The sequence below is a fragment of the Lutjanus erythropterus genome, chromosome 7, assembly GCF_056507025.1.
Source record: "Lutjanus erythropterus isolate fLutEry1 chromosome 7, fLutEry1.hap2, whole genome shotgun sequence".
In the NCBI taxonomy this organism is placed as follows: domain Eukaryota; kingdom Metazoa; phylum Chordata; class Actinopteri; order Lutjaniformes; family Lutjanidae; genus Lutjanus; species Lutjanus erythropterus.
In genome coordinates, this window is record NC_139323.1 from 20,477,803 (window position 1) to 20,498,187 (window position 20,385).

General features: G+C 39.2%; 2 protein-coding genes across 2 annotated transcripts in view; one reads left to right on the forward strand and one right to left on the reverse strand.

The window, feature by feature from the left end:
* LOC146323959 (homer protein homolog 3-like) overlaps positions 1–6,099 on the reverse strand; it is a 67,762-nt gene extending 61,663 nt beyond the window's left edge. The window contains exon 1 of the mRNA XM_084723135.1: positions 6,080–6,099. Within this exon, the coding sequence (XP_084579261.1) occupies positions 6,080–6,084 (5 nt within the window). The 5' untranslated portion in view covers positions 6,085–6,099. The remainder of the gene's footprint in view (positions 1–6,079) is intronic.
* A 5,981-nt stretch (positions 6,100–12,080) lies between these two features.
* Positions 12,081–20,383, forward strand: ddx49 (DEAD (Asp-Glu-Ala-Asp) box polypeptide 49). The gene is made up of 13 exons (XM_084723138.1): positions 12,081–12,349; positions 12,964–13,087; positions 14,395–14,480; positions 14,766–14,887; positions 15,170–15,357; positions 16,551–16,691; positions 17,052–17,127; positions 17,567–17,643; positions 17,804–17,901; positions 18,053–18,127; positions 18,405–18,493; positions 19,056–19,127; positions 20,084–20,383. The coding sequence occupies exons 1-13, from the start codon at positions 12,235–12,237 to the stop codon at positions 20,264–20,266; spliced, it is 1,446 nt and encodes a 481-aa protein (XP_084579264.1). The 5' UTR covers positions 12,081–12,234; the 3' UTR covers positions 20,267–20,383.
* Positions 20,384–20,385: the final 2 nt, after the last annotated feature.

Consider the following 20,385-nt stretch of genomic DNA (forward strand, 5'->3'; position numbering starts at 1 on the left):
CAAAAACTGAATTTGAGTTATCGCCCATCCCTGCCATGCAGAGCCACAACACAGAGATGACATGTTTTGTACCTCTCTCGATGTAACGGGAACATTTTACAGCTGGCAGACAACTCCTCTGCAGCAGAACAGGAGGAAAGAGGATCCAAGTTACACAGTGAAAAAAAAATTACCTGTGGAGCTTGTCAGGCGATAATTAGTGACACCCCATGAAGTAAACACAGTGCAGCTACACAGGCTATTATAGACATCAGTCAGGTACACTCCAATAAAACACTGTTCCCTTAAAATGGCACCTTAACATACTAGTCACACTAAAAGTTGTAAAAACCACTTAATTGTAGAACCAATACTATATGTAACTAGAGGAGTGTACTCATTAGAATATAGATCTGTGCCAGGCAAAAGATGGTGAAGCACCTACTGCAATGTCACAACAACAGCCAGAAGAAACCACCAGAGATTTGCACTTGCATAATTTTTTGTGTCAGTGTTTTTGTACAAAATAGTCTCTTAACGATGCATAGAATAGTGTAATTGCATTTAAAGCGAGCGTCCTGGTTTACCTACCTGTATAAATTTAATACTATAATAATAAGCAGGATGATACATCCCAACTACTCAATTTAAACATTGTTATTTCTAGAAACATAATACTTATTTAGACTATTACAAGCAACTAGTTGGCTTTAAAACAATATAAAAGATATAAAATTATCCACTTTTGGAGAGAAAAAGCTGAAATTCTAAATAATTTACACTTGATGTTGGCTATTCACAGGTTAGTTGTAGCAGAAGGTTCATGTTTTGAGACAGAGCTGATTAGATCATCCCCAATTTATTTCCAACAGGTAACCACTACGATGCTACATTTGTCAGGTTTTTAATTAAATTTCGTGAAAATTGGTTCAGAATTTGTAGTTTAAGTTGGCAGTTGTTGGTAGTTGCACGGCAGCAACATACAAAAGCACCCATGAGGTGCAGTCACTATGGTGGGGATTTATTCATCTCACATCGTGCTAAATTTAGTGGATCATAACATACTGAGTATTGTATTTATTTGCTGAGCTGGTTTAAGGTGAAACAGAACTTTTCTACGGACATCAGTCAGTCGGCAATTTAAGGGAGGATGGCCTTCTCTTGTTAGCAAACTGACTTAATTGCATGTACCTTGTTAACTTGTTACCGTCACTCTCCATCCCCTACTGGCAGACAGAGAGGGGCAGGGGGTTTGTTTAGTTGAATATGTTTGTCTCATCTGCCTGACTTATTGATCCTTCTGTGGCCCTGACCATGGCTCTGAAATATCAGTAGTTGTAATTGTGATTTTTTGTCTGAGTCCTCTCCTTTTGTTTGTTTTATCTTGGATTAATAATATTCTCTACAGTCTACAGCTAAATATACAGAACAAAAAGAGTCCTTCATGAGCTGGTTCAACAGTCAGGAGTGAACGAAACAAACTTGGTCTATCCCCCATGTTAAGATTAACAAATCACCTGCTGATGTCAGTTTTTGAGCTACAACAAATGCGAAAATGTGGCCTGCAACAGACTAGGTGAGCCTTGTTTTTAGCCCAGCAGTTGTTGATGACATGCTACCAGCTAAAAGAAGTGAGGAGTCAGCAGTCAGTAACATGAGGCATTCAATAAAAAAAAGGTTTTTAAAAAAATGTGAATGACCACAAACCACGAGAACTCCTTGACCATACAATCATATATGACCAGAACAGCATTAGGCACATGGGTCCAGTAGTATGTGAGATCATTTGTTTATTTAATGGTGGATTCAGGCGGTCCTCTTTCACTCAGAAAATGATGTGGCCACTTCGTGTTTACCAGACATTTGCCTTCATGTAGTTGATATTTTTCTAAATATATCACTCAGCTGGATGAATGCAAAGTCTATTTCAGGTTGTAAATAATGGAAGCCAGACACAAACATGTTGTTTATGTCTGCAGCCCGTTAAAGAAAAACAGAAGATCTCCAGAAGATCTTTTATTGAGAACATCTCTCCATCAAAATACATATTGCATTTGTACAGGGACCTACATGGGTCAGATGACACAGATAAGTACTTTAAGACAAGCTGCACATGGCATGAGAGCACTACTGTGCCTAACACTCATTTTGTTTATGGACCTGAAGTGGCTGTTAATCAAGGCTCTGCTCCTCCTCCTGGTGCTCGCCTCTCTCAAGTGGACAGAAGAGCTGCAGGCTGTCTCTGTCTATCAGGAGCCGGTTCCTGCCTCAGTGTGCACGGTGGCCCTGCGACTAAAATCCTGAATTTCCTCCAGAAGAACCTCATGACTTTCATTTGGATCAAGTGACTGAACTACGCTGTGTCTATCAGCACAGAGGGACGATGCACGGGGACGAGTTTGATCCGAGCTCTCGCGGTCTAAATGTATCAAGCACAAACAATCGGGGCAGATGTTTGTTTCAAGGCCACTGTCAAGGGCCCAGCATGCCCACTGGACTGCAGATGTTAAACAGCAGACCTCCGTGGGTGCTGGTATGCCACTTACATTGCTTAAAAAGGCACAACCAACCTGAAGCTTTCTACTGTGTCACTGAGATATAGTATCAGCTGATAGTACGTGGTCTGTCCCATCCTAATTTACACATCCACATGCATATAGCATATTGGATGCAGGCTGCAAGGTTACAAAAATAAATACTGATCTCTGACTGAAGATAAAGGGTGCTTAGAGACCCTTTTGTTCGAAATGGTGACCACTGAGAGTTAGGTGCTTGGGTGCTTACAGAGACAGTTCAGTCCAAAATCTAAAATACACATTTTCCTCTCACCTGTAGTGCTATTTTTACATCTAGATCGTTTTGATGTGAGTTGCAGAGTTTTGGAGATATCAGAGATATCTACCTTCCCCCCTTATAATGGAACAAGATAGCGCTCAGCTTGTAGTGATCAAAGAGGCAAAAAAAAAATATTTGAAATGTGCAAATGTGAAATTTGCTGTCTCGCTCCAGAAACCATGACCCAATTATTCAAGATAATTCACAGACCTTGTTGTAAGCAGTTTCATGTAGGATCTACTTTCTTTCTACCAAACTACACCAACCAACCATAAGCGTGCATCTACTCATGGATGTGAGGGTTACAGCTCAGCAGAGGAGGACGCCGTTAATGTTTACATCCCACACTGTCAAGAGCCTCCTGACCTGAAGTAGATGCACACGTCCTTCTGCATGGTGCTACAGTTGGTGGACAGTAGAAAGAAAATGTGTCTTACATGAAAATCCTCACAACAAGATCTGTGGATTATCTTGAGTACCTGAGTGCTATCTAGTTTGATTATATTGGAGAAGAGACAGACATCTCAATGGCTGATGACTCAAAAACTCTTCAACTCACACCAAAACTATCTAGACGGATAAACAGCACGATAGGTAAGAGGAAAAAAAATTGTATTTTTGCAGTGAACTGCCCCTTTAAGAGCTGTGTGTTGTCACCTCACAGATAATTTGTCTTAAAGCACTTCAGTCACTGTACATTTGTGATATGGAACAAGACTAAGATAATTTCCTCACTCAGAGAACCATGGTTACATATGTAACTATCTTTTATGTGACTGTATTTCCCAATAAGCTGGTTCACTGTTGTCAGATAGTCATCATGCATTGGAGAGGAACATCTTCAGTCATGCTGTAAACTCTGGGATTTACTAGACTGAAAAGATTTGTTTGATGCCAAGACAGTCTGACAGCAAAATCAGTACATGAATATTTGTCTATATTTTTCCCGGCTGGCCGCCTTTATGGCACTTGTGCTGCAGGTGTTTTGTTGGTCTGCATCAAGCTTCTGCTGGCTCAATCTTTAACAACCCGTGGACATTTCCACATCCACAAACATATTGAACACATAACTGGGGCTACTGGATGGGGGGGGTGAAGTAAATATTGATCTCGGAGGCTGCTCAGAGACCCGTTCGTTCAAAATGGTGACAAACGAGTTGGGTGGTCAGGTGCCACTCACTGATAATTTATCTTAAAAGTAATTCCATCATTGTAAATTTGTGTCAATCACTCTGCCGCTGTTTTGTCGGTCTGTGTCAAGTTTGCACTGATGTTGCTGCTGCTGCCGCCACGACTCGTTCTCCCCTGCTGCCTGCATCATCTCTCAGACCGCCACCATCATTTCTGTGGTCGTAGCTAAATCTGAATGAATTCAAATAATTACTGCCAAAGCTTTGAAGTTCAAAAAAAGCCACTCAGGACAGGCCTTTTACAGCCTTTTAGTTCTGAACCATTCTGAGCAAGTGGAACAAAAATATACTAAACTAGTTTGGAACCCAAAAGTTTGTTCCAGACTTCACAGTTTTAACCAGAAACTAGCAGGTGATCCTTGAGAACCTCAGTGGATGTGAGATTGTGGAACTTGTTTGCACAAAGGTTCCAAGAACAGAACCAGTTGAAGAACCACAGCCTTTTTGGTGGAAAGGGGTCATTTGATGGATATCTAAGTGCAACATCCAGGTGGTAAACTTGGAAATTTGACATCACAAGTTGCTGAGGACAGCCTGAACACACCATTAATTTCTGTCTCATTTGAAGAGGAGGTGCAGGTTCAGCCTGCTCTTAAGGACACTTGAAGGACGCACCTTCATGTTTCCTGTCATCTGAGGGATCCAGTGACTGATCTGGGATGCAGCTGTTGTTGTAATTTAGTCAATTAACAGGTGAGCTCTAACATTATACTGCATCACTGTGCAGTTTTACTGGTCTGAAGAAATTGGACATCCCACTGACTCAGCTTAAATTTTATGCTGTTTAATGATAGAATATGCTAGGGGGCTTTTTGCTTGTTTTTTTGCTCTCCTTCTCTTTACAAATACATTTCTGATAAATCTGCTATTTATAGCTATGTTTTAAATAATGTCTATTGATTTATTTATTTTGCATTATTGGAGGCATACCTCTTTTTTATGTTGTATTCTTCTGTCACTATGTCTAATTTTGTTTTCTTATTTGTGCACACATCATCACAGAAAATACAACACAGGAATATTTGTCAAAAATCAAATTAAACAAAGCTAAAAGGTGGAATATGTAGGCTTTGCCGGATGCTGTTTGAAAACAGGGTTAGGTTACACTACTGACACTGTGGGTTGAGAAAGCATCCTGAGCACAGCAAACTAATGAGAAAATAAGAAAACAGGAGCAGAGGGTCTCAACATCACCACATACCTCTAGTAGGTCAGAGGTGATTGAGTGCATGCATAGTATACTTTTAAGCTCTAAATAAATTAACTATAAGACTACAATAAAACAGCATTTTGCAAGCTATGCATGTATTGTTACCTTTTGATAGTGGAATGTCCATTACTTGCACTGTGATGTAAATTTCTTTTCAATGTCACTTTGAAAGGAGAATACAGGCAAAACTGCTAAAGTGTGTAATTAATGAGCTTCCCAAAATATATCAGTCAAACTGTAATGAAGCTAGTAGAGTACCAAGGAGGATCTAATATTGTTCTCACTTAGAGCATCTCAATTAAAGTGTCACTAAACGAGCCCGGGGGGCTGACAGCACGGACGCTGGTAATGTGAGGAGGGTTCAGGTGTGTTTGAACCAAGCTGAAGGCTGGCATGTATAATTCAACACACACACACACACACACACACACACACACACATACACCTAATGAACCTAGGCACAGTTTGACTCAATGTTTAACATGTTTTTTTCTGTGTATCATTAAGTGTTGAATGTAAAACAGCCACAATCTCTCATCACGTGAATCGACCTTCTCACGGTCATATCTAAACGGTCATCAGACTTCTGATAAAATTGGGTCAAGCTCTCGGATGCGATTCAAAAATAACAGATTCCCTCTCTCGATAATGTCCATCAGAGTGTAAACAGAAAAAAAAAACATGAGAACTGATGTTAAAATTCGGATAGCTTGCTCCAAAATGCCTAGAAGAAAGAAATGGTGTTGTTTAACTGGAGCAAACCCAGAAAAGTCACCACAAAGTTCACTTTTTAAACATTTCGCTATCGCTTCCACACAGCAGGAGTGAGCGAACTGCACATTTCAGACACAGATCTCTAACTTACCCCATGCTCCGAGGATCTGGATGCTGTTCTGGGCTCAACACTCCACTTTTTGTCCTTCTTTTTCTTCTCGATTTCCAAACCGACTCGCTTCTTCCTCAAAATCCTGGACGTAAGTTACATTTCTGAAGAAAAAAAAAAAAAAGACAAATCACTTCCGACTCCAGATTCCCCCCCGTTTCTCCTCCAACATTACTCCTCCTCTCCTCTCTTCTCAAGTCAGTTGTTGTACTCCTCCAGTGTGTCTCCTGCCTTCCTTTGTCCGCGGGTTTCCACTGCGAGCAGTACCGCGGATCCGCCGTCCGTCCCCGTGCGTAATTACGCACTGTGAGGCGTTTGGCTGAGTTGTGCAGGCCGGACAGACGGAGGAATGTCGATGAAAGTCGGACAACAGAGTGCTTTTGGCTCAAACCCTCTTCCAGGAGGACTTGTGCTGTGCTCCCCTCCCGCCTCTGTGCCAGATCACACTGGGATCCCATTCAGCTCTGTCGGTGGGACCGTGGAGCCTTTTCAGCGCCATCTGATGGCCACAACGAAAACTACAAACCCCGCTCCTCCTCCTTTCCTTATCCGTACTTTCCAGTTAAATGTCAGAATGTGTAATATAACGTTACAGTACTATGTATATGTGGAAATGGCCTCAGGACAATCTGAGTTAGTATTTATTAAGTGTAGCATGATAAAAGCGTGAAGCAGAATTTACTGCTGGAAGAACAGAAGGAATCCAAATGGCTGTTTTACAAAGAAAAAAAAGCTTCAGCAAATAATCTGTCAGATGTACAATCCTGCAGCCACTGTCTGTTTTATCAGATAATATTCAGTATAAAGCTGTTTATTTATTTATTTTTTTTAGAGAGCTATATGATAATCCTGTCAAATGCTATAATGGATGAAATCCGATTGTAAAATACCACAAAGCTCAATAGAATCAAGTCTCTATAGAGGAATATTACGCATTAATACAAAGATTTCCAGTGGCGTACTCAAGCTGTCGCGGGGTGGGGGGTGGGGGGGTATAAAGCTGTATGTGGTGGGGCACCAGATCACGTCCTCATTTAGATTAAATTTGTCTTATTGTACCATAACTACTACAACTCCGTGATAAAAAAAAAAAAAAAAAACACCTAGAGAGCTATTTAACCATTTTAAGGCACATAGAAGCCAATGTATTTTCTAGTATATAGGGCTGCCTATACTTCTCCACTGGAAGGGCATGTTAGAGGGCACTTCAGCAAGTTTTGCCCATTGGAAGAGCATTTTGTAGTGCACTTTACCACATTTTGTGCACTATAAGGGCACTTCAGAGAGCACCTTACCACTTTTTGTGTCAGTAGAATGGCACCTTTTACTGGACTTTACCATGACTTCGCTCCTGGAAGGGCACTTCAGAGGGCACTTAACCATGCCCACTATAGCGTCCCACACCCCGCCAGTCCACCAGTGTTGATTTTAATCATTAGGGGTGGAGCAGCATATTAATTATGACATCAAGTGACTGTGATCATCTCACTGAAGTTTTTGGCCCCTTTTTTCATTTTATCTGATAAATATTATTAATGTTTGTTCATGAAGTGGCCTCTGTCCTCTTGTAATTTTGTAAAAGTGGCCATCGGGCAAAACAAGTTGTGTATCCCTCGCATAGAACAAGACTTTGCTATCCTGGGATAAAAATGGTGTACAGGATGCTGCTGGGAAGTAGCAGGGTCCCATTTCAGGGTTATATGATATCAGTAAATTATATGATATCAGATTGTTGCACAGATTCAATACCAGAATTTTAGAAAGAAATGGAGGATGATACTGAAGACCCTTGAAATTAATACAGAACATCAAACCAAATCAAACAACATGAAAATATGTTCACAACAAAAGTGATATGTATTACAGTAGGACTTTTTTTTTTTTTTTTTAGCAGATTTAGCCTGTTTACAATGCTTTGCATACTAATAGATCAGATTAATTGTCATGTCCTGAATTCCTGAACCATCTTTGTCATTTCGTTGATCAAATTTAGACACAAAGCTAATTTCACTGCCTTTTTAGGCCACATATGGTTTAAAAGTTCTTTATAAACTGGCCATGTTCTTGTCAGGATGAGATAAATCTGGTTTTATTCATCTCCAGAGGGACGTTCAGGTGTCACAGCAGCAACAGCTATAAAAATGAAATACAGAAGAAGTTCAGGAAAGATTACAGTGGTACAGAAACAAACCAAGATAATAAGAATAATATAATAAAGAATTAAAAGAATATGCAATTTAAAAAGACAAGTGAGTGAGTGAGTGAGTGAGTGAGTGAGTGAGTGAGTGAGTGAACCTGAATATATAGTCTATCAATATCAATAGCCTAGATATTAAACACGTGTAAGCATTCACACATTTAAAATGATTTAGAAGACAGAAAAATACATGAATCACACTGAATCCTGTGAAACCTTGAAATAAGATGCCACAAAAACGTGGGTGCAATTTAGATTTTTCATGTTGTTTGATAAGTTTGAAAAGTAAAACTTTAATGGAGCTGCTAACTGGTAACAAGAGGAAGAAAAAAGAAGACAAGAAAACTGGTCAAAATTTCATCTATTTATTTCCCCTTAATGAAATGCAACAACCTTCCTTATAAAACTGTTAAAAATCCCTGCTGTAATATACTTAGAAAGAGCTGCTCTTCAGCTCATCAGTTCTTTTTTTGATTGCATGCTATATTTATTGACTTTTAATACATTATAGAAATAATATGGACGATAATAGAGATCATAATTATGGAATAAAGAAAGAAAAGAGATGACTAAGAGCAAACAAAACAAGCCAAATAAATATTCTGTAAGATGCCCTAACTACAGTGTGATCCACTATTTACAATTAATTAGTTAAGGCTTCCTCTGAGTATTAACAAAAAAGTCAAATTCATTAGATAAACATGGTGTTGTTGTGTTCAACCCTCATTTCCACACTTATCATAAATAAGAGAGAAAAGAACATTTATATTTGTTTTGTTTTGTTTCACCTCATCAGGCCTTGGTTTGGAGTCACAGCTGATTTAATATAAACTACTTACATTTGCATGAATATGAACTGAACATGTGAGAGCGCAGCCTCAAATGTAGTGGAAGAGTGATGAGAGCAGCTCCTGAGCGCTGATCGTGCTGCTCAGTGGCCTGTTACAGCCGTGCAGCTGACTGCTCGTCTGTGCTGCAGGGAGACAACAGGGAATCAGATCTGTGCCTGACATGCAAACAGCCCTCGTGTTCATTTACAGAGACACTTCTCAGCCGGTCCGAGGCAGTTTGCAGCACAGCTGGACGGTCTGTGCAGGACTGGGCTGAACCTGCGGGCCTCTGCCTTCAACACACAGAGCATTAATCACCTCTGGCGGCTCTGGGTGCTCACACAGACCGGCCTTTTGGTGAAGGTGTCTGTCTCTCACAGTTCAAGCAGCAGCTGAATCAAACTGTCTTCTTCACGCTCACTGTGGCAGATGTGACAGGAAGAGAAATAAAGGCATGACACATTATAGACATTAAATCTTAAATGTTATCATTTACAAAGAAACTGTTGTGTATGTTTGTGAGTTTATGTGCCATGTGCATGTTTTCTTTTCTTATTTGTACTATAATTTTACCTGTACGATTTTTTTATTTAACATATGTCAGTATGTCATTACTATTTTACTTGTATGTTTAAATTGAATTACCATCATTATTTTTATTAGTAGTAATTTTGTTACAAGTGTAATGTAAAAAAAACATACTCAAATTTAGTGGAATCAGTTAATCTTCTCTCATTAACTTAACATTTTATTCATTCAAGTAATTAAAAGTATTATTATTAATAATAATAATATCCTCTAATATCTTCTTTTCTCAAGTACAACTGAGTTAATAGCACGTCTTTTGATGAGAAAAGTTTGTTTTGAATCACTACAAAATTACCTCAACTCGTCTTATCAAAATCACACTGGACACTAATGTTTTGCATTTTGTGTACCATCATTGCACTGTAAAGCGAGTAAACAAATCTTTGCCAAAAACAGAAGAAGATGATTTTCACTTCACTCAGCTGCACTTGAATAAAAGATTTCATAAATACCTTCTGCAAGAAGTTGTTGTTCAGTTATCACAGTGACAAATGATTGTGTTCATATATTTAACACTAAGCTCTGACATCCAAGTTGGAATTTGAGAAGCAGCAAGAAGGTTAAACAAAAACAGAGAGACACATACATCGTCCTATAACAACATCTGCTTTTGCATATTAATGATCTTCAGGGGTTTCAAAGCTCGTGAATGCGACCCTCTTAACACTTTAATGTCAGACCGACACATAAAGATCAGAAGGTGCTTCAGGCCCAATTATTGCAGGTCACCAGAGAAGCAGGAGGGAGGGAGCACAGAGAGCAAGAAAAGGCTGATTAAAGTGATAACTGAGAGGTAAAATTCATTCAGACCAGCTGGAGATGTAAAGGAGGCTGTAAAACCGCCACAACACACATTAGCCACCTTTTGATAATTACTGAACTCAAATCACATTTTCAGCAAATATAAATTTCACAAGGTAAAATTAAGAACCACAGCAGAAAAATAATACTCACAGTAAAATTATGTCAAGATAAAAGTGACACTTTTATGTTTATGATTTTATGATATTTTATGATAGATTTTATGCTCTTTGGTGATCAATTACCACATAAGAAAATAGACTAACACAAACAACCTGACACAAAGTCTGATTTCTCTGTCTCAGTGAGAAAATAAAAGGTTTTTATTGATCTAAAACTCTATCCTGCCTCATGATCAAACACCAGTGGTGAGGCTGTAGGACAACCAATCTAAAAAGAAATCTCCAACAAAAAATGTTGCATATATTACAAAGTCTTTAGATAATTAAAAAAAAAAAAACAGGTGCATCTCATCCATATTTATCAGTGCAGATGCAGTTTAGAAGCAAGGAGCCAGTGATGAGCTGCAAAACAGACACTGATCAGTGATTTATCACTCTACTGATCCTTTAGTCACGTTTGCAGGTGAAGAAATTGTAGCCATGGAAAAGCATTTAAATGAAACCAGATTAAATTTAGAGACCTGTGGAGGTGTTGACAGTTTGGCTGATATAAACAGAGATATGCAAGTGTGTTGGGGTTTGTTAGATTGACATGTGAGGCTGAAACTAAAGATTATTTTCACCACTGATTAATCTGTTGATCATTTACTTGATAAAAAAAAGAATGAATATAAAAATAATGCATCTAGAGACCTCATTTACAATGCAGCCGAGTAAAATAATAAAATAAAAGCACTTAGACACAGAAAACACCAAAGAGCAACCACATAAAAGTGGCAACAAGAAGTAAAAAGCAATAAAATAAATAGAAACATCACTAATAAATGACAGTTAAAATGTTAGATACATTAATCAGCTAAAACATCTAGAAGTAAATGTAATATAGTTATCTAGGTTAATTGCCCCATGGATTATAATGAGGAAAGCTTTAAATTGTTCTGCATGTTGTTCCACATTGCAGGTGCACAATATATGAAAAATGGATTTTCCAAGCTCAGTAAAAACAGCAGCACCTGCAGCGTAATCCAATCACTAGACCGAGTTTGGTCAGAGTCCATGTTAAAAGAAAGTAGTGGAATGATGTAAGGAGGTACAAGAGCTTTATAAATAAATTAAATCCAGTATTTTTCATGTCTTACACATAGAGAGGGCCACCCGACCTTTACATGCAAGTCACAGTGATGGGAGTCCAGGAGCTTCAGAGTCACAGCTGATGAGTACATGTATAAAATATCACCATAGTCTAAGACTGATAACAAAAACAAAGAAAAAAAAGTTGTCTCAATAATCTTTCTACAATGCAGCTGACAGAAGTTATCCAGGTACAAAGGTTGAGCATGATGCCATGTTTATACCGACATTTGACCACCAGAGGGCAGCAAAAGATCATCCCTGCGTCAGGTCTGCTGCGAGCTGAACAAGACGAAGAAGAAGAAATAGGAAAAGACGTCAGTCTGTTACGTAATCATACAGCGCCCATTGATGAAACACACGAGGATGTTTTACTCTACTTTAAAATAGAGTATTTCAGTGGTTCTTTTTTTAAAATAAAGTGCAGAGACGTAGTTATCTAGCTAGAGAGAAGAAGACAAATCAGACATGGCGGACTTTTCGTCGCTGGGTCTGTCAGACTGGCTGGTTAAACAGTGTAAACAGCTGGGGATCAACAAACCCACTCCTGTCCAGGAAAACTGCATGCCAGCTATACTACAAGGTAAGGCCGCTTTTGTTATATCTTCAAATTAGAAACATATTCTTAGACTGCCTCCCTGTACTGTAAATATCTTCTTCACTACCTGTGAATGGTTGAATCAACAGTGCCGACGCTCAATGCAGATCTCCACTGAAAAATGTATGAATTTAGTGCATATCAGCTGAGGTAAATATAAGAAGTTCAATACTCTGAAGAAGCAAACATGAATGTCTTCTGTATAAATATTAAATGTGCCGATCAGATCACCGTTTTAGTTAATTGATTTCCCGTTGTCAGCTTTTCAAATGTATGGAACTATAATAATGTGTTTGCACGATTTTCTTCTTGAAAATGCATATTAGCGGCTGTAAACTACAAAATGTCCAGTTTCGTCGCATCTAATTGGTGCCGAATTTTCCAAGAATAGTGTCTAGATCATAAAATATATAAAAGGTTGATCTTCACGTTGTGCGAGTTTGTGGATCAGCAAAGATACAACAAATTAATGTTTTTTTCCTTGGAGTTTGGCATGAGCCACTTGAGGAAATTATTGTAGTATTTTAAGTGAAGTCGCCACAAGACACGTGAGCCAGTCAGAACAGGTAAATTAAGGTGTTGTGTGTTTTTCCCCGCAGGTCGGGACTGTATGGGCTGTGCTAAGACTGGAAGTGGGAAGACGGCAGCGTTTGTGCTGCCAGTGCTGCAGAAACTGTCAGAGGATCCGTATGGCATCTTCTGTTTGGTGCTCACTCCTACCAGGTCAGTGAAACACTTAGACATGTTTCATTATCCATTTAGTTTTTAGTTTATTGATGATTCTAGATATTCCTAGAAATGACATTGAAGGGTGTGTTGGTAAATGTTACAGTGATCTTTCAATGTTGTTTAATTTGTTGTTTGTTCTATAAAATTAGAGACAAATATATCAGTCAGCTGATTTTATCGGCCTGACATTGGCCTACCACAGCCTATATCGGAATGATATCAGTTTCAACATATATGAGACAACATATATAGGTATGTTGTCACATTCATGGGGAACATTTATGGGTCTTATTGGGAACATTTTTTGCCATCAGTCGATTAATCATCAGCAGCTCTAAGTGATCTAAAACATCAGTGGGAAAGGACAGGTTGTTAGCCTTTCAAAATAAAAGCACAATGGCTAAAACAAAATACATATTCATGAGTTTGACATGTCAGATACGAATAAGCCACACATTCTAAATAATGTTTCTGAGATATAAAGAGTCCAAATGATTGAATGTACATTTAGATTAAGTTGATAACTTAAGTTCCAGGAAACTTGATTAAGGCGAGGATTTCTTCCGCAGCTATATGTAGGAATGTGTGCAATGCTCATTTGATGTTGATGTTTCCTCTAATTCCTCTAAAACCATCACTTATGACTATGAGTGTGTGGTGGTGTCTCTATCTGTAGAGTCCCTGTCTCCTGCCTGTGTTTGGAACCTGTCACCAACACAGAGCGATGCTTTTTCACAACCTGTGAATGAGACTCAACAATCAGCTTGCATCTTTCTGGTCCATTTACAAACAGTAGCTGACAGATCATGTATATTCTACCTCGAGCATATTTCAGTAACAGGAAACAACAACTGAAAATGTCACAGAAATGCAGACACCAGTTAGACATACAGCTGGAGCACCGTCGCCTATTTGGATCTGTTTTTCTCTGTGATGAAACGGAGTCGAACAGGCTTAAAATGCTGCATCTGAACCAGGAAATAAATAATAAATAATAATAAATAATTAAATTTAGGTTGAGAAACAACATACAAGTGATTTATAGCAATTGGTAACATTTCTTCAGAATGAGTTGATGGTAAGATATCACAGATAATGAACATAAATTCACAATTTTGAGCGTCCTGTATCCTTTAAAGTTAATCAATACGGCTTTCAACACAGACAACAGAATAAACATTTTTCACGTAAATCTGTTTCTATCAAATCTATAATGCTCATGTTTTTGATACTGAAACCACAATAATTAGCTTCCCATCTATAATCCCAAGTGATGGTGATGTATATGTGATGTCATGCAGAGAGCTGGCCTATCAGATAGCAGAGCAGTTTCGAGTCCTGGGGAAGCCTCTGGGTCTGAGAGACTGCATCATCGTTGGTGGAATGGGTAAGTACGTTCATCAGTGCAGACATCTTTCCTTTCTGTTCATTCAGCAGCAACTACAAACTGTAAAACTTTAAATTTACCTCAGCAGGTGTTGCTTAAGATACAGTTCTGCTGCAGCTCTGTTGTAGTTGCCACTCTTCTCATGAGAGTGTGTTGGAGTTTTAAAGCCCTGGTGTTTCGTTGCTGCTGCAGAAACTCAAACGAAAGTGCGCTGCCAGTTACCGGTAAATTCTCTCTGATCCTCTCCTCCTGCATGCTGACGTTGTCGCTGCTGTTCACTGACAGACATGGTGAGCCAGGCTCTGGAGCTGTCCAACCAGCCACATGTGGTGGTAGCGACGCCGGGCCGGCTGGCTGATCACATCCGCAGCTCCAACACCTTCAGCATGAGCAAGATCCAGTTTCTGGTGAGTTCAGCAGGGACCACAAACTGAAACCTGGACAAAGTATCAACACCCCGTCTCTGTTGTAGATCTAAATTAATAAAGATCTGTTTGATTGTGTTAGGACTAAGTTTAGACCAGTCTTAAAGGGACAGTTCACCCAAATCAAATAATAATAACAAAATTCTGTGCTGAAATTACTAATATATGCTTGAAATGTTAGATTTGTACGTGAGGAAACTGGTTGAGCGTTGAAGTGTATTATATGAACAAACCATTAAGAGATTGTGATTTCGTCTTTGTCAGATTATGGATGAGGCGGACCGGCTGTTGGAGCAGGGCTGCACTGACTTCACCAAAGACTTGGAGACCATCATGGGGATTTTACCTGCCAAGCGGCAGACGCTGCTGTTCAGTGCCACACTCACAGACACCCTGCAGGAGCTGAAGAACATTGCCATGAACAAACCTTTCTTCTGGGAGAGCAAGTCAGAGTGAGTAACCTGCTGCCGTTTACAGGAATAGAAAGACAATACAGGTGTACTTTTGTGCAGAGGAGTATTGAGAGTATTTGTAGAAATCAACCAACTTATTTCAAGGTGGTAGATGACACTCGGGGCCAGATTCACTAAAGCTTTCATGCCTCATTTCAGATGCATTTTGTGCGAGAAATCTTGCATGTTATTTATAAAACAAGAGCACCAGCCTGGAAGATCAGTTTGCCTGTCATCTGATCTGAGGGGAAACTAATCACTGAGTTCATCTCACACACAAATGCCTCTGGATGTAAGGACAAGTCGTGCAAATAACAGGAACAGCGTGGTTGAATGAGCGCTCTGCTGGATCGCTCAGACCATTTGCAGGGTTCAGATTTGCGCGGAAAGCAGCTACAAACTGATGCAGCTGTATTCACAGAAGCCTGTGATACAGAAAAGGAAATATAATGACAGACTCAAGGGGACAGTTCAGAGGATTTGAAGAGGGGTTGTATGAGGTACTTCTTCATTGTCAGTGTGTTGTCCACAGTTGATGGCAGACGGCACGCCCCCAATTTGTAGAAGCAGCAGGAGTACTGGTGTAGGACGCTAAGCAATGTAGTGCTGTGGACAGGGTCAGCAGCAGAATGTGTTTTAGCCACAGTTCAAGTGTATGCTATATTTAGAATATTTTCACTGCTTTACGCTGCCATCAGACAGCTTTTTCTAACAGGAAACTGCCTGTTCTTCACTTGTGCTCAGAACATTAGTATTTATAAAGATCCCACTCCCCTCACCCTCAAACTGGGTAGAGAAACGATGAGAAAAAGAAAAGAAAAAAAGACAAATAAATGTACATTTATATATTTCTAAAAAAAATCTAATAAAATTATACACAGTAGAGTCAAATAAATTCTAACAATATATATCAAGAGTTACAGTACTTTTTATAAATGCTGTTGTTCTATTTATCATTTTACTCATTAATTTAAGCCTGATCACTTTCCAGGAACTACATACAAGTGTCCCATCTTTCTCTACATTTATTTGATTAAGTCAGTTTCTCCAGAGGACTGCAGGATGTCATTTCCTGAACCAAACTGCAGGTGTAGGGATCACCCATATTTTACTACCTCAAAGCGATTACACTCTCAGCCTGATGCAGGCACATATTGATCAAAAGTGAAATATGGCATCATTGTTGTTAACAGGACACGAACGGTGGAGGAGCTGGACCAGAGGTACATCCTCACTCCAGAGAAGGTGAAGGACGCCTACCTGGTGCACCTGATCCAGACGTTTACTGACGAGCATGACGACTGGTCCATCATCATCTTCACCAACACGTGCAAGTAAGAAGCCCAGAAGTGAGCAGTGATCTTGATGTGTCGCTGAGTTTCTAGAGGAAACCTTGTAACAAATTTTAATAATGACCATAAAAAACATTTACCCAAAACTGTACAATTTCAAGACAAAGCCAGAATATATGGGACTGGTGTATATTTATTGCCCCTCATCGTCTCAAATGTGGTTGGAAATAGAATATATTTTTGTTATTTATCCTTTATTGTTAAATTGGTGATTGGAAAGTTGGCTTGCAATGTGAAAAATGTCTCTGTGCATGTAGTGTTATTGTTGATTTGGTGTGGTTCAGTTGAAAATACATTAATTTTTCCATAAAATCATGTTTGTTTTTCTTGATTCTTTCTCAGGAGCTGCCAAATTCTGACCATGATGCTGCAGGAATTCAACTTTCCAACCATCTCCCTGCACTCCATGATGAAACAGGTGAGCTTAATTTTAAACTTAACTTTTCACCTCTGAATTGTGTGACACTGACAGCAGAAACTTTCAGTAACAGTATCCCACTGAAGGATGTTTTTAAGGGTTATGAGGGAGCTGCCGCCATGTTGGGGAATGACAGCTGAAGGATAGACTGTATCAGGGTTTTACTGGTTAATTCATTTACATACACAAAAAGAATTTTACTCTTTGTGTGAGATCATGGTGACGTGTCTCTTATCACCAGTCCTCAGAGCTCCTGGGCGACGAGCTCGTGTTGGATGTGGAATATTTATATTCATCTCATTAAAAAGACAAAGACAGAAACTTACAGTGAGCACAAAGCTGTTGTGATAACACATAAGTGGTCAGTGTTGGGGATTTAAACAGATTAAAGCGGATGAATGAGCCTGCAGAGTGAACGACTGCTCTTTATCTTCTCCAGAAACAACGATTTGCAAACCTCGCCAAGTTCAAGGCCAGTGTCTACAAAATCCTGATTGCAACAGACGTCGCTGCCAGGTAAGACGCTCTGCTCAGCCGCTGCATGTCTCAGGGATGATGGTGGTGTTTCCCACATTAAAAAGTTTAGTCTTGAACAAAATCAACTGTCCATTGAACACAGATGGCTGAAGTCAGGCTGAGATCATTTTGTTTTCACATCCCTCCTGTTCTTTCACAGGGGTTTGGATATTCCAACTGTCCAGGTCGTCATCAACCACAATGTCCCCGGCCTTCCCAAGATCTACATCCACAGGGTCGGACGAACAGCAAGAGCAGGTAACCTTTAACAACTCCGTAGCATTAACATCCTTCACATGTCCTGCAGTGATTATTTACTAAGATAAAACAGAACTTTATTAACCTCAAAGGAGATACTTCTGCAATAAATGCTGCTCACACATGACGATGTTTTCTTCTTCCTCTGCAGGGAGGAATGGCGTGTCGATCACACTGGTGACACAGTACGACATCCACCTGGTCCACTCCATCGAAGAACAGACTCGTAAGTTAACTTGGTTTATAAAGACTGAATTAAAAGGTCACAACTTTTCCTTTGTGTCTTCAGAGCTCAACTAAAACTATGTTCTGACCTGTCAAGTCACTCTTCTTATGTACATTATTGATACTCTATATTTGGCTTTTATCACAAAAGTGAAAATGACAGGATCCAGGACCAGATAACATAATTACATGGCCCTCTTACTGGGATCCCCAAGAGGCTGGGAAAAATCTCAGGTCATTTGCAGTGTGTAAACGTGTGGTCTGATGTGTTTCTACAGAGACGAAGCTGAAGGAATATCCTGTGGAGGAGAAAGAAGTCCATAAGATCCTTACCCAGGTCAACGTGACCCGGCGGGAGTGTGAAATAGTATGCATGTCTCTTTTCTTCATGTTTATTTGATTCAGTTTAGTGTTGCAAGTTCACACTTAACAAGAGCGATCTCAAAGTTCACTTCAGAGATTAAAATGAACCAGTTCATGTCTTGTGTTTTTTTTTTTAATAGAATTTTTAGTTTTCTCCAAACGCTGGACTCTATAATGATGTCACACTAAATGATGGGTACTATAAATTTGAATGGTCAGGATAACATATCTTTAGTTATTAATAACAATTTACAACATGTGAGAGCATTTTACACTGCAGCAGACAGCAAAGGAGCAAGGAGATGATGGAGACGAGCTAACATAACACAAATCTGTTTCTCACTGCACCAGACTCCAGTCTTGAGTGGAGTCTAGCTCATAAACTCCATGCTGCATGATCAGAGCAAGTTTTTATACATAAATCACATCATCACTGTCCGTATTTGCATTCTCTCTCTCTCTCTCTCTCTCTGCTGTGAGCCTGCGTCACACTTTTTTGTATTAGTTAATGATGTGAGACTGAAAATCATCACCTAGGATGTTCTGAATTGTTTTCTGTTTTGTAGAAACTCGAGGCAACAGACTTTGATGAGAAAAAGGAGATCAACAAGAGGAAACAGCTGATCTTGGAGGGGAAGGTAAAGTTATTTTCTTGTCAGAAGCCACATTTAAACAAACTCAAATTTAATGTGTGAAACCCACCAAGACAAAGCAGAAAAAGGTGAAGTAGATTCCTGTGATTTCCCACAGTGGAACCAATGTATAATTGTTAATTTATGCTCAAGAGTAACTTGTGTATTTTTCTACCCGGACCTTATTTTTCCATGTTTTTGTGTCTAAGTGACTAATGGTGACAACAATTTTTGAAATTGGTCCAGTAACTAACTGATTAACTGACGCAGTGGAAAGATGAACCAAGACAGTTTTGCTGAGTTTAATTTTAAATGTGTGTAAATGTGTTTTTTTACGATGATAAAACTGTCTCTGTAAATGCAGTCTGGTGGTTTTGGAAAGAGCGATAAAACTGCTCTTTGGTTAAAACAAAATGCATATTGCTTTTAACCAATTTAGGTCTCTTTGTAGTGATCTTGTCCATAATGTTGTCATACTTAGAATAAAACATTAGCCTGTTAATGTCAAAACAAACAGTTTTAGTGGACATACTTGAACGGTACGCGGCTGACGGCTGCAGCATTTAGGCACAAATCATGGGAAAATAAGGTCCAGGTCGAAAATACTGAAGCTACCCCTTTAAGTTCCAGTTAATTCTAATTCTTTGCTGGTACAATCCAACCCTGAGCATTAAGTCAGTGAACAGCAGGTCAGCTAAACATGTAAAACTGTAAAATTTGTTTACAGGAGACCTAAAATTCAACAAAGGATTAATTAATATTAAAAAATATATTATTTACTGGGGTTTACATGGAGCAGACTGACTCATTCGAACAAATTATCATCTATATAAGTGCCCAGTGTAAGTGGGGGGAAAAAGAATCTAATCTGAGATGCAACCTGTCCTGCAGTGAGTTTTGAGAACCAGATATAATGACTTTAAAAGGCCTGTTGTTGATTTGTGATCACACTGTTGTTTCAGGATCCAGACCTGGAGGCGAAGAGGAGGGCTGAGCTTGAGAAGATCAGGAGCCAGAAGAAGAAGTTCAAACAGAAAATCCAGGAGACCATTCAGAGACAGAAATATGGACAGATAAAAAAGAATAAGATGAAGAGCAAACAAATGAAAAAGAAAAAGGCAGCAGCAGCGCAGGAAACGGCGTGAAAACTGCTGTGACCCATGTATATACTACAAGTTTGATTACTGTACAATATCTGTAATATTTCAATAATTGTGAGCATTTGCAATAAAGTTGTGCTGAATTTGACACCATAAAAACAAGT